Source organism: Dromiciops gliroides, chromosome 5 (assembly GCF_019393635.1).
Source record: "Dromiciops gliroides isolate mDroGli1 chromosome 5, mDroGli1.pri, whole genome shotgun sequence".
Taxonomy (NCBI): Eukaryota; Metazoa; Chordata; class Mammalia; order Microbiotheria; family Microbiotheriidae; genus Dromiciops; species Dromiciops gliroides.
The window spans coordinates 130,145,934-130,161,034 of record NC_057865.1 but is presented as its reverse complement, the minus strand read 5'-3'; the positions used below and the strand labels follow the sequence as shown (position 1 = coordinate 130,161,034).

General features: G+C 39.3%; 1 protein-coding gene across 1 annotated transcript; it reads right to left on the bottom strand.

Moving 5' to 3' along the window:
- Positions 1 to 414: 414 nt before the first annotated feature.
- On the bottom strand, positions 415 to 1,275 carry LOC122729232 (centrin-2-like). Its single transcript, XM_043967973.1, has one exon. It carries the CDS (start codon positions 1,082 to 1,084, stop codon positions 620 to 622), a length of 465 nt encoding a protein of 154 aa, XP_043823908.1. The 5' UTR covers positions 1,085 to 1,275; the 3' UTR covers positions 415 to 619.
- Positions 1,276 to 15,101: the final 13,826 nt, after the last annotated feature.

Here is a 15,101-nt window from a genome sequence, read left to right as displayed (position 1 = left end):
CCACAAGACAATACATATGTCAGTGTGCTTCCAGACACAACAAAGAAGTTGGTACTCTAGTTTCTTCTTCAAAGAGCTAAGTCAATGAAAATCAAAGGGGTGAATGGAAGAGGGAGGGGGAAAATGGCCTGGAATGGTGGCCTACAAGCCAATCACACGGTCCTGCTGTATCATACACCTGAGCATGGCAGGGGGGAAGAGATGATGGAAGTAAGGTGATAAGGGAACCAGCACCTTAAAGGAGATATTCTTTGTTCCCACTTTGGTGGACGTAACACTTGAATTTTGCTCTGGGGTTTGGTGTAATATTAATGAATGAAAGAAGAGATATCAGGCAAAAGGGTGGGCGGAGAGGAGTTCCAGGCCCCCAACCTTAAGCCTAGTAGGTTTCAAATTGGAAAATTCATTGACAAGGCATTTTGTCTAGAACTGTTTTTAGAATTCTTTAGAAAACGTACAACTGAGTCAAGTATTTGCCAATGTAATTTTCTAGATAAATTAGTGGAAGGGGAAAATCAGCCTTTATGTACTGTAGTGATGCCTCAAAAAATGAAAACAAGGAACCTTCATAACCAGAAAATCTATTTGTATGTGCCTGCAAAAGGGGAAGAGATTGACCTCAATAGAGACTGGTCTTTTTCATGATCCCCAGGAACTCCTGTTCACTGACTTCTCCATCTCCATCTCGATCAGCTTCGTCAATCATTTCCTGCAGTTCCTCATCAGTGAGGTTTTCCCCTAGCTCTCTGGACACACGTTTTAAGTTCTTGAAGGAGATTTTTCCGGTTTCATCATCATCAAAGAGTCTGAAAGCCTTCAGAATTTCTTCTTTGGTATCCTTTTCAGCCATTTTTTGAGTCATCACAGCCAAGAAGTCATTGAAACTGATTTTTCCCGTCCCCTCCTTGTCAATGTCAGATATCATTTTTTTGATCTCTTCTTTCTTGGGTTCGAAGCCCAGAGCTCTCATGGCCACCTTGAGCTCCTTAACATCTATTGTCCCGGTTCCATCTGTATCAAAGAGATCAAATGCCTCTCTAATTTCTTGTTTCTGGTCCTCTGTGAGTTCGAGTTTGGGTCCCATCTTCTTTCTTGGTGGGGCGGAGCCCAGATTTGCCTTCTTGATGGTACTGGCCTGGCCTGGGGTGGGGGAAAGTAGGCCGACCAGATCCCGGCAGGGGGAAGGGAGGGAGCAGCGGGTCGGGAGGAGGCGGGCCGGGCGATGGGCCGGGCTGGGGGCCGGGTGGCCACTGGGCGGCCGGCAGGCCGGGCAGGGAAGGGCCCGGCCACAGACCAGGGGATTGACCAAGCAACGGGGTCCCCGCGCTCGGGGGGCCAGGCCACAGTGGGGACGCCGAGGCTCCGGGCCGGGCGCAGGGAGAGCAGGCCCCACCGGGGCTGAGGCGGCGGCGGCAAAGGTGGTGGTGGAGGTGGGGGCACCGGGGGCAGGAAGGGAAAAGGAGGCCAGAAGAGAGTTCCCCACCAGGGCCAAGGGAAAGACAAGACCACGGCCCGGCCGGGCCACGGAGTGGGATCCAGAGGGTATTGGGGGGCAGGAGGGGGAGTAGCCGCACTCACCATGCCTCCGCTCCCAACGGCTAACGCGCAGACACTCTTAACATGCTTTTTAGTTAAATGTCTTTTAGTTTAAACAGACATCTTTTTGTTGGTGTGGGAAAAAATATCAGTTGGGGTTCATGAGAACACGAGAGGATGATGACCTGCATCATGAATTCATAACTTTCTGGGGCTTTACAATTGAAGTTTCTGTAATTACCCTAAGGATCTGAGTCTCTATGACCCTTGTTGAATCTGAGATTACTTTCTTTACTGTATGAACCTGTGGGTCTCTCTCTAAGTCAGAGTTTTATTCTCTAAGATAACAGGTATTTCATGGTCATGTCTTTGTACTCTTGAGCCATGAGAGTGGGTCCTGCTAATCAAATATGTATCTGTGTATTGGGTATCTATCTTTATCTGTGTGAGTTTGGTGGCTGGCCTGAGAATGTCAGATTGTGAAAGAAAGTGCCCTCTGGTGAGAAGTGGCTCCCAAATTATGCTTCTAGGTTTTTGTCTGAGAGTATGGCCTTGGGGCTTCTTCTGTCTCTATCATCTGGTTACTGCACTCAGGGAAGATGACAGTACCTTATCAACTTATTATCACTATGGAATGGTTATTAAAAGCCATTTATTTTTATGGTAATCCATATCTGTGCAGAGTTAGAAAAAATCATACCCACATAGAAAAATTCCATTATTAAGTGGGGGCAACCTGAAATTCTAAAGTTATTTTGAGTTGCTGTTGACTTAACACAAATATAATAATGAAAATTGTGGATCAGGGGCATCTGAGTGAGGCAAATTTATCTCATACCAACAAGGTGAATACATTGATGAAAGGGGAGCTTGGTATAACATTCCTCCAGTATTCTGGCTGTATCATTTTAGGTTTATTTTCCAAGGGACTAATAGAGGCAGAACATAATGGGTAAATGGCATCTCTAATTTAGTTGTTTATCCCAGCTTCAGATCTGTTTCTTCCCTGGTGCCTAATTACCATTAGAATCAGTAGGCATGAGACATAATGAGGTATTGGAAAATATCTCCTCTGAGTTTTGCTAAAGATACTAATATTTATTGAAATATGCGTTATATTTTCTAAAGGTATACTTACCTTTGCAACAATCTGCGCTGAATAAGTTTTTACTGAGCAGACATCCCCACAGACACTGATAATGAATAAATTATTGTTCTAAGCACAATTGAAAAGGGAGATCTAAAAATAGCTTTCATCCTTACTTTGGGTGACAGCATTAATATTCAATGCCTCACTTTTCAACCTCTCTGTGTTCTATTCATGTATGGCCTCACTGTCATCATGGTGGTGGCAGGGGGGTGGGGGGGACCACAACAACTAAACTGCAGTGTTTTTGGCAATTGAAAATGTCTATTTGCCATATGCTATAAAAAGAAGTCAGTGTCCTTGTTGTTTGGAGTGAAGAATTATACATACCCTGAACAGTATACTACCACTCGTGACCCCAAACTCTTGAGAATGTATTTTCTCTTAAGTTTCTTTTTGGAACATAAAATAGTGGGAAAGCATATTTTTTCTCTAAAAATACCAGATGCACAATTGCTTTTATTTAAGATATATGTGATCAAGGAAGCCTGTGAATATACCTGTAATTTAAATCACAGCCTTGGGAAATGAGTTTGCAGAAAGGAGGCTTAACTGGCTGACAGGCAATTATTCTTTGAAAAATGTCGACTAATTAGACAGTTTTTCTGTGTCACCGACATTCAGCCATTGTTTTCCACTGCAGCCTTTTGCTGATAGACATCCTGTGACTTTTATGGTCAGGTACCAAATCAAACCCGTGGAGTTAAAATACCACTTTTGGTGTTATTTAATGTTGTAATGCCTACTACTCAGGAGGCTGTAAAAATTAAAGTGATTTAATTACTAAAGTGGGAAAAAACCCTCACCCTAGAAATTTCTTGAGGGAGCAATTGAATTGTAAGCAAGGCATTAATGAAACCATCTTTCACTGTGTAAGAAGACCTAAATACTGAGGCATAATATGACATAGAATAAAGTATGCTGGTCCTTGAGTTAGGAAGATGTAAGAGGTTCAAATCCTTCCTCTAACAAATCTTTTTCTGTGTTAGGGGGAGAGAGGAGGTTATGGGCTTAACATCTTTGGGCCTCAGTTGTAAAATGTATCTCCTTCACTAATTTGTTCTCAGGTGCTAATGAAATTATGTATGCAAAGTCTTTTGCAAGTTTTACAACACTGTGGAAATGTGGGATATGGGTGGTTGTGGCAATCTTTACAGCATTCAAGAAATAACAAAACCAAAAACATATAGCATGGATAAGTTAAAAATATGAGGTTACACTTTTACAGTGACAACCCTGGCATCCAAAGTAACATGTTTAAGTGTTATGGCCTTTTCCTGGCATTTTGTACTAGAAAGGATGTTGGGGTTCGGGGGCAGAGGACCTGACTTTCAAATTCGGCTCTGTTGTTTGTTATTTGTGTTAAATTAGGCAGGTCACTGCATCTTTCTGAGACTCAGTTTCCACATTTGTAAAATGAGGAGGTTGGATTAGATACTTTTTAGAGTTTCTTTCCAATCTAAATCTGATCCTATATGGAAAAACTGAGCTGTCCTCTCTCTGCACCTGGACTATACTTATGCTGCTCTGCTGCATCTTAAAATACCTGGTTTCTTTAAAAAGGCTGCTCAAATGAGCTCTTCTGCATAATCTTTCCTGATCCCTTTGCTGCCAATGCTCTCCCCTTATAAGTATACCTGGTATTTATTTTATGTTTGCTTATGTGTGCATGTATATATTTTCCATGTCTCCTCTATATAATTATTTATATACTTCCCTCAAATGAATTCTTTGGAGTGGGGCATATATCATTTTTTGCCTTTGTATCCCCAGGTGCTTAAAATGCTTTTTGGGGGGGATTGATTGATTGATTGTGGCCAAACTAATCCCTCAAATTTAACTGGTCTGATTGATCTTCACACTCTGGCTGTGAAGTCTACCATCTGGCTCATAGTCAACCCTTCTCAGCTTTGTATGACTTGTCAATGTTTATAGTCAAAACAAATTTAGGTATTTTAACCGGGGACTGCACAAAAGCCTAGGTTTTAGTGTTTTTAGCAACTTCTAGGAAAGAAGGAAGGCAGGAAGGAAACATTCATTTAATGCTCCAAGTTCTTTGCTAAGCACTTTACAAATATCTCATTTGATCCTCACAACCACTCTAGGAGGTAGGTACTTTTATTACCTCCATTTTACAGTTGAGGATGCTGGAGACAGACAGAGATTAAGTGACTTGTCCAGGGTCACGTAGCTAATAAGTGTCTGAGACCAGATTTTAATTCAGGTATTTCTGACTCCAGGACAGTCCTGCTACACTTTCCCATCCAGTCTTTTTCTCTCTCCCTGCCCAAATTGGAAGTGCAGTGCCGATTTACACATAGGTCTGATCACAATATTGATTGGTGTGGAAGCCTTCAACCACTCTGTTTTTTTGAACTGGACTGGTTTGCTCTTCCATCCACAGCCTGGGGTCCTCCACTCCTGGGGACTCACTATATTACTGTTGAACTTAGTGGTGGCTATCCAATTGGCTTTATCCCTATTTCTGCTTATAATTCCTAAGGTCGAATGATCCGTCAACATCACCTTCTCCTCGTACAAGAGTATTCCTTTACACTGGGCCCCAAGTAATTCTCTAAGATTATAGGTTGAGCCTATACAGAGTTCTCTTTATCAATGAAACCAAAAGTCCAATCTAAAATTCCCTCTGTAACATCCTTACAACTGGTCAGCCAGGCTCGGCTGGAATATTTCCAGACTCGAAACCATTTTCTGTGTAATTGCTTTCTCTCTTACCCAAACCTAGATCTTGGCATGAAAAATAGTCCTGATGATATCTCAATTTTTCTCTCATACTCCCATCCCTTCTAATCTCTTAAATATCTTCTTAAAATGGTTGCCAATTTTTTTTATTTATTTCTTAATTGGGAACATAGGGGCAGAATGGTATTGAAGAAATGAAAGAAATTCAATTTTTAGGAGATAAAAGGTTTGCATTGACATGATGCCCAGTATCATGGCATCTCTGGCAAATATATTAAGCCTTTTCCCAATACAAAATCTCTCATTGTTGGCTAAGAGAAAGTTATTGACTGATTCAGGTTTAAATGTAAAGGTGGAGATGAGGAAAGTTTAAAAGCTTTATGTTGCAAAACTTGCTCCTCTATGTGAAATAATGTCTGTCAAAGGATAAATTGCAAAGCCCCCAATTTTAATATGGCTCTCTATATGCACAGCAAAAGTAGGTTCCATGGTTAATCTTTCCAACTGTTCAAGAGATTGAACTTTCATACAAACATAGCAAAAGCTGCTTTTCCCTCCAAAAGCCAATGAATGGATGGGTGAATTTTGTAGCAAATATTTATTGACCATCTGCAGTGCAACTAAGTACTTTTGGGAAATATAGTCACAAACACTGTCTTTAGAGAACTGTGGTGAGTAAAACTATATATGGTCACCCTATTTCTGTCCCAAGTGTAGGGAATATTAGCTGGGGTTTATCATATATTTGTTACTTAGAAATTAGAGGCTGGGGCAGCTAGATGGCGCAGCGGATAGAGCACCGGCCCTGGAGTCAGTAGTACCTGAGTTCAAATCCGGCCTCAGACACTTAACACTTACTAGCTGTGTGACCCTGGGCAAGTCACTTAACCCCAAATGCCTCACTAAAAAAAAAAAAAGAAATTAGAGGTTACTGCACCAGTTTTGGGGCATTAAGCATTTATTAAAGTATATTAAATATTAGTAAAGAGAGTGCACGTGGCTCTAAAAGATAGGAAATCCTAGCTAGGAAATAGAAGAGAGAGAGGAGAGAAAATGGGGAACCCTAGGGGGCTGCATCTGCATACCAAGTTCCCACACCAAAAGAGAGTGTCTGTGTAAGCTTGCTGAGGGGAGGGGCAGAGCCTGCCCATACACATTGTTCAAAGCTAATTGGCTAGCATCATTGAAATCTATTGTCTCACTGGATTTGAGGGTGGTTCAGCGCAGTGTGCTGAGGTCAGAGCCCAGAGAACAGATTCTCTGGTGGGAACAAGGCTTTCAGGTAGGTGTGGTTTTGAGTGAGGTAACTTCCTTATATTGAATTGCTTGAGTTCTTGTGGGTGGAGGGTGCCAATGGAGGGGGGGGGGGGGAGGAAGAGAAGTTGGAACACTTCCTGACTCTTAAGAAAGGTTAGGCCTGGCTCTCTCAGTGGGGGCCCCTGGAAGTCACCAAAACCCCTATTTTTATATAATTTTCTCACAGAATTTATATTCTGGTAGGGGAGACAGGATCCATGAACACAAAACATTTTAACGAATCACACAACAGCAAAATTAATATCCTCTCTTTAGTCAGAAGCAGGATTTTTGCTAGTTTAGTAATTGGAGCCATGGGACTTCCACCTAATAAGATAACTTTGTTAGATTGGCAGACTACTCTATATTCCAGGACATGCTGAAAAGTGCTTTGCAAACCTTCAACTTTACTTAGGGTGATGCATTGCAGATGGTCAATAAATATATTTTGCAAAACTCACCCATTCATTCACACATTGTTTGAAGAGGCAGCAGCCCTAGTTGTGTTTGCATGAAACCTGAGTCTCTTGAGCAGGACTTGAACTTCAGGAGAATTCAATTAAAAGCAGTTCTGACTTTCATATGGGAGGATAAAGTGCTGCTTTACTGCTGGTAGGCTATGTTTCTAAACATTTGGATTTTCCCCAAATGAATCATTGTAGTGCAGGAGAAATATACTTGGAGGCAGAGGTACCTTTTAGATTTGCATCTACCACAAACTCATTGTGTGACCTTGGGAAAATCATTTCAGTTTCTTTGTTGCTCAGGTTCCTCATCAATTGTGTGTGTGTGTGCGCGCGCGCACACATGCGTACCCCCAAGATAGGCTGGGTACTCTCTAGGGTCCTTTCAAATTCTAATAACAATGTATCTAGCACTTTGTCACTTGTAAAGTGCTTACATACATTGGAGTCACAAATTCACTTACTAACTGTGTGAATGTGGACAAGTCACAATCTTTTTGACCCTCCGTTTTTTCATATGTAGAATGAGGACAAGGACAATTAAACTATGTGCAGGTGTGTGTTGGAGACAGGGGTACTTTCTAGTCCTTGTGTTTTGGTGACAGTTGTCATGATTCTTTTGACCTAAGTATCTCATCAATCATGTCTGTATTCCAGGGATCTCTATTAGACCCTCCTTCTCCATGTCCTTGTTCCCCTCTCTTTCCCTTTCTCTCTCATCTTATAGCACCCATGGGTTCAATTATTTATTTTGTTTTGGATACCGTCAGGATTAGGTGATATGCCCAGAATTACACAGATAGTAAGTGTCTGAGGCTGGATTTGAACTATGGTCCTCCTGACTACAAAGCCAGTGCTCTATCCACTGTACCCCCTACTTGATTCACCATTGCTTTAATTAGGCAGATAATTCCCAAATCCACATGTCTAGCAATTTCTATCTCCTAAGCTCCAGTGTCCTAGCCCTATGCGCCTGTTTTATGTATCAGTTTGGATGTTCCAAAGATATCACAAGTTCAACATGTCAAATCCAGAAATGATTAAAATTGCCCCCTTTAAAACCCATCCCTCTACCATACTCCTCTATTTCTGTTGAGGAAATCACTTTTTTTTGGTAACTCAAGTTCACAAGGAGTTATCCTTGACTCTTCTCTTTCCCCACCCCCTTGCCCAATATCCAAACAGTTGCCAAGTCTTGTCAAATTTTAGGTATAAAACTTCTTTTGGCTCCATCTCCATTTCTCTACTCACGGAGCTACCATTCTAGTTAAAGCTCTTATCATCTCTTTCCTGGATTACTATAATAGCCTCCTAACTGTTCTCCCTGTGTTCACCCTCTCCCCTCTCTAATCTATCACTGCATGAGTCTGAATGTATTGTTGCCCTGCCTAACAAGATTCTGTAGCTTCCTATTCCTTATGGGATAAAATAAATGCAAACTTCTGTTTGTCATTTGAGGGCTTTTACAATCTGACTGCACACTAGATTTCTAGGCTGATTGTTACTCCTCCTCAAGCACACTATATTCTAGTCAAGCTAAACTTCTTTATTGTATTCAACATGCCATCTCCTGCTTCTGTACCTTTGTAGAGACTTCCCGTACTGTGCCTGAAATTCTCTCCTGCCTTACCTATGCCTTATGTAGTCCCTAATTCCCTTTAAGGTTAAGCACATGTGCCCCTTCTTATGAGAGACCCTTCTTCCCCCCATTTACTAGTGCCTCCTGAAAATTACTTTGTATGTATTTTGTTTGCATATATTTATATTTACTTATCTATTATATTATCATATATTTATATTATATATAATGTATATTATATTATCTATTATATATTGTATCCCCTCAGTTGAGGGTAAGCTCCTTTAGGTCTTTTCTTTTTATTGTTGTATCTTAAATATCTACCACAATATCTGACATACAAGAAAGAAGGAAACAAGCATTTATTAAGCACCTATGTTTCAGGCACTGTACTATTTTGTAAACATTATCTCATTTGATCCTCACAACCACCCTGTGCCATTATCATTCCAATTTACAGATGAGAAAAATGAGGCTGAAAGGGGTTTAGTGACTTGCCAAAGGCCACAAATCTAGTAAGGGTGAGTTTGAATTAAGGGCCTCCTGACTTCAGGTCCAATACTCTTTCCACTGTGCCACTGAGCTACCTCTATGTATAGTTTCATAGTAGATATATGTTGAATTAAGAACAATTTAAATTTTAGTTATTGAGAAGTTATTCATGTACTATTATAGTAGGGGGTATAGACAAGATGATTTTTGTTGACTAGTTCATATTCTACTAACTGCTTTCAAAACTAAATCTGAGTAGTACATAAATAAAAAACAATTCTTTAGATAATATATAAGTTAGTGGAAGAATCCACTATAACTTGGAGGAGCTGAGAAAGAATAAATGTGCAAGACTAAAACCTGCTACTAGGTGGTATAGTGGTTAGAGCACCCAGCTTGGAGTCTGTAAGGTCTGAATGCAAATTTGGCCTTACTTACTAGTTATATTTCTGGGCAAGTCACTTAACTTTTGCCTCAGTTTCCTTATCTGTAAAAAAGGGATAATTATAAGGATAATAATCAATACTAACAGGATTGTTGTGAGTATCAAATGAAAAAATAATTGTAATTGCTTAGTAGAGTGCCTGGCACATAGTAAGCGCTATATAAATGTTCCCTATTATTACTATCAAATGAGAAAATATTTGTAAAGTGCTTTTCAAACCTTAAAGTATCATATAAATACTAGCTATTTTTATTGTTATTAATATAGTGCTTTACAATTAGCAAAGCATGAGTCCAATTATCTCACGTGAACTTCACTCCTAGCCTATGTAATATAGTTATTAACTCCATTTTATGGATGTGGAAATTGAGGCACTGAGAGTTTAAATAATTTGTTATGCTCTCTTAGTAAGTGTCAGAGGCAGAATTTGAATTCCATACTTTGCTATTTTCAAGTCCAACACTTTAGTCACCATGCTTTGTTGCCTTATCAGCATATTATGATCAAGACCTATTTGAATCCTTGGAATCCTTGAAAGAACTGAATTCTTTAGCCTTTTCTGCCTTCTCTTTGAAAGGTAGGCTGCAACCGGACAGACATTTTGTTCCATTGTTTCATACTCTTGACTTTAGAGGACAAACTTGAAGAAATGGATAGACCTTCGTAATGAGCCCTTTATCTTGATGGCTGGTACTTAGGTCAGAGATGTTTACCATCTATAGAAAATCAAACATGATAGTGAGTGATTGACCTTTTTCCTTAAAACTCTGAAATCTCATCTTTTTTTATAAAAGTAATTGTACATAACTATTTTGTACCATGACATCTTTAGAATTCCTAGACTAGGGGCAGCTAGGTGGCACAGTGGATAAAGCATCGGCACGGGATTCAGGAAGACCTGAGTTCAAATCTGGTCTCAGACACTTGACACTTACTAGCTGTGTGACCCTGGGCAAGTCACTTAACCCCCATTGCCCAGAACACCCCCCCAAAAAAAGAATTTCTAGACTGCAGAAGTAATTGATAAGAAAATAAAAAAATCATAAGCCCTAAAAGATTCACTAGTGAGCAAACAAAAATGAATATACTACAAATGGCTTTATGTATAAAGGTATTTTCAGAGCAAGAGTAAAAAAGAAAATACATTAACTACAGCTTGGGGCAGATGGTAGAATGTCACCCAATGGTACAGATAAAGCATAATCACTTTTATTTTTCTTTCATGTTCTTAATCAAGGAGAAAAGTCTTCAAACTGTATAGAAGAAACCATTAAGAGAGAATTGAAAGCCAAGAAAGATAAGGAGAAAGTGAGAAAGCAACTAGCTTCTTTGAAAGAATTTTAGTCTTTAAATTCAGATACATTTCTTTTTACAATATTTTAAAGAACTTTCATGTACAATTGAGAAATGGCAATTCGCAACCTCTGAGGAATCACAGGATTCAGAAGAGGTTTCAGAAGCCTGGAGATAAGCAAATACAGCCTCAATTTCCAAATAGGAGAAAAAGCAGATTCAGAATTCAAAAAGGTCTGGACAATTATGGAAAAATGAACCTAAAAAAATAAAGTTAAATCTAATAGAGATAAATGTAAGGTTCTGCACTTAGGTCCAAATGGTCAACTACATAAGCCAACTGGATAAGAGAGAATTTAACAGCAATTTATGCCAAAAGGAAGTATAAAATTTACATGAGAAAAACTGAAAGGGTACCGGAGATGGTTATCCTGAATAGATGAAGATTAAAGCAAGACAAATAGTAGTTTTTAAATATTTTTAAGGGTTGTCATGTATAAGCAGGAGGAAATATTATATATTACTCCAGAGAAAAGAAGTAGGGCTGGGTATAGAGAAAGTAGTATGTAGAAGAAGTCTGACTTTGGTTGAATACAAGGACCCTTCTAACAGTTATCAAAAAATGAAATGGGTTGCTGCCTTTTGAGGTGAGAGCTATCACCAGAAGTGTTTGAATCAGGGCTGCTTGAACTTTAATGTTGTAGAGAGTATTCTGTTACTGCATTTGTGGATGGACTCGATCCGGATTAAGGTTTCGTCTAACTCTTCCTAGATTTTTATAATTCTGTGAAACTCTAAACTCAAACTGAGAGGAAGTCCTAGACAGGAGCCAAGGATAATCTCCCATTGTGAAGACGGTGGGGGGAATCAGGGTCCTATTTGATATGGAAGACAGAAGCTGTTGGTTTTATACTGGCTAACAGAGGTTCTGTGTAAATCTACCAGATTATAACTATATAGTAATCAAATAACTGAAAAGCTATTAATTTTTTCCCATGGTATTCCCATGGAATATGTCTTGCCAAGCCTAAATAGCAATTGGAGCTGTAACTAAGTAGGGACAACTTGAATGACTGAGTAGATTCTATATTCTGGTGAATGAATGTGTTTATTTTCCATCATGATCCAGGATGTGCCTTTCCTGGCATGCACTGATATTTCTCATGAAATACGACCTTGCTTTTTCACCTGAGTTCCAAGAAGCAACATGCAGGTTCTCACTGCCATGTCATCTCTCAGTCTGCTTTGATCCCTCATCCTCCATGAGAAGCAAGTTGCCTCTAAAACTGCCAATGTCCCATGCCCCTACAATCAGACTATCTTCCCAAACCATTCCCACTAACATGGCTGCCATACTTAATATCCTGTTTTCCACTCCAATGCAATTCTTTTCACTTTTTGTCCCAGTTGAAAATTCTGGTTACACAGGGGCAGCTAGGTGGTGCCGTGGGTAGAGCACCAGGACTGGAGTCAGGAGGACCTGAGTTCCAATCTGGCCTCAAACACTTGGCACTTACTAGCTGTGTGATCCTGGGCAAGTCACTTAACCACAATTGCCAAAACAAAAAAAAAAAAGAAAGAAAGAAAGAAAGAAAAAGAAAAAAAGAAAAAGAAAAGAAAATTCTGGTTACAGCTCCCTTAACAGTAATGCTTTATGAGAAGACATTGACAATATAATAAGATTGCAGTAGCAAAATTGAAATAGAAAAAAAAACTATAGGAGATGGAGAAAATGTGTGTGGGCAATCAAGTCAGTTAACACAAACTAAAATGATAGAATGTGTCCATTAGGGCCTGTTATTTAAGAGGATGTTCTGGGTGTCAATTCTCCCATTCTAGCCTCGTTGGCAAGAACGATGAAGCTTGCTGTGGGACCTGGGTGGGCAGTTCCCAGCAGCTTCTCTGTGGGAGGAAAATGGGAAACAGCTGTCTTCAGACTGAAGCGAACATCAGGCTAATAACAAGAATTAGTCTCAGGGACTGTAGACAGTAGGATAAAAGAAAGGTTCAGCTTGCTTTCTTCAGAGCTTAGCAGTTCTTTTCTGTTAACATAATGTGAAAAATAAGATGGCAGGAATGTAGGAATCAGGATTTACATAGAGCTATGCAGCAGTTTTCAGAAGTTTAAAACACTAGGGGAATTTGATGTATTCCCTTGTCAATACTGAATTGGTAATTTAGAGGAGTAAATAGCTTATACATTTTAAATGAATCAGAGAAACAGAATCTGTGATCTTTTCTCTCTAGTGAAACCATGAATTCTGTTAACATGCAGTTTTCCCTCTTTAAAAAAAAATCACACAATTTCCATGCAGAAAAACATAATCAAGTTTTTTATGATTTCCACTTTACATTTTTCATTTCTTCCCACCATGTAATTGTTACTTAAATTGTTATGCAATTGTACCCCACTACTGGGATGATAGTTTCAGTTCAATGGAATTCATAGAGAAAGGGCTATTCACATGGATAGTGAGGAAAACCCCCCCCCACAACATCCTGCACTTAAGAGAAAAAAAATGGAAATAAAAGCAGGAGAGCTCTAGATATGGCACTTATAATTCACATGTAGATAATGAAATTACTAGTTGAAAATTCAGGACATAAAGGGTATGATTTCTTAAGTGAAGGCACCCTGTTAAATTAACCTCTCTCTTGCCTATATTTTATTGTTAGTTAAAATTAAGACCACATAAGCCTAATCCTGTAATGTGTGTGTAGAAAGTGAAATCTCATTATAGAAATCGGCAGCGATTTTTACTTGGAGACTTTTAGTTCTGAATCTGCTGGAGTCATTTAGCACATTCCTCATGCAAATCAGAACAGGAAATGATTTTTGATGATTCTGTTAGGCTAGGATGGCAATTGTAACTTTTGTATTTGAAAGAGATCCAGTAACAGGTGTGGGTGCTTTCTTAATAGTTCAAAATAATGAGAAGAGAGATATGGAGCAATCTAAAATCAGCAACAAAGTGTTTGACAGCAGTGGAATATCTCAGAGTGTTTCATGTTACAGAGGAATCATTGTTTTACCATGGAGCTGTTGCTACAAAGGAAAAATAAAAAGGAGAAAAAAGAAAGCACGGGGCGGGAGTGGGGTGGGGGGAAGCCTTTCAAGAAGAAAACAACAAAAATATAGCAGAAACATCAGGAAATCTGCTAAATTTCTTCTTTTTTAAAAAATAATAAACATCTTTATTTATAGATTTGGGTTCCAATTTTTATCCTTCTTTCCCTCCCTCCCCACCCCACCCCCCAGGTGGCAAACAATCAGATATGGGTTATACATGTATGATTATGCAAAACATTACCATATTTGTCATTTTGTACAAGGAAATTTGATGAAAAGAAAAAAAATGAAAGTGAAAAATAGCATGCTTCAGTCTGTGGTCCATCAATATTAGTTCTTTCTTTGGAGGTGGAGAGTATGTTTCATCAATAGTGGCTCCCAAACTCTCATGGAGTAAATTGTTCTCCGCTTTTGAGGTAAGTTTTGTTATCTAGAGACATCAGCCCTCATTTTCTATGTCTTCCTTAATATTGGTTCCCTACTGTCTGTTATAATGTAAATTTTTTCTAAGAAGGGATTGTTTAGGTTTTTTTGTATTTATATTTCTAGTAAAATGCCTGGTACATTGTAGATGCTTAATACAGCTATGTCTATTGATGTCTTATGCCCCTCAACCCCAACATTTATTATGACCTCAAAATTTTCAGTAACTATATGCATATAAGACATATACAGGTAGTCAGAGAGGGAAGTTATTAGCAGTGTGTGAAGGACCAGGGGACTGAGAAATACCTTCTATGGAAGGTGGTTTGAATTGAATCTTGAAGGAATTCAGGAAAGCCAGGATGTGGACCTGTAAGTAGAGATGAGGAGGGAGAACATTCCAACCATTAGGATGCCCAAAGAAACTGCATGAAATCAGAAGGTAGAATATCCTATTCAAGGAACAGCAAGTGAGGAAGTCTGTGTAGCTGGATCACAGCAGGTTTAGGAGTGAGTAAAGTGGAAGAAGACTGGAAAGATTAGAAAGAGGCCAGGTTAGAAAGGGTTTTAAATGCCAGATTGAGGTTATTATATTTAATTCTGGAGGTAATAGAAAGCCACTGGGCTTTGTTGGGGTGGTGGAAAAGTGATAT

Excerpts from the sequence above, each read along its gene's own strand:
- LOC122729232 (XM_043967973.1), bottom strand. The coding sequence starts at position 1,084 with ATGGGACCCAAACTCGAACTCACAGAGGACCAGAAACAAGAAATTAGA.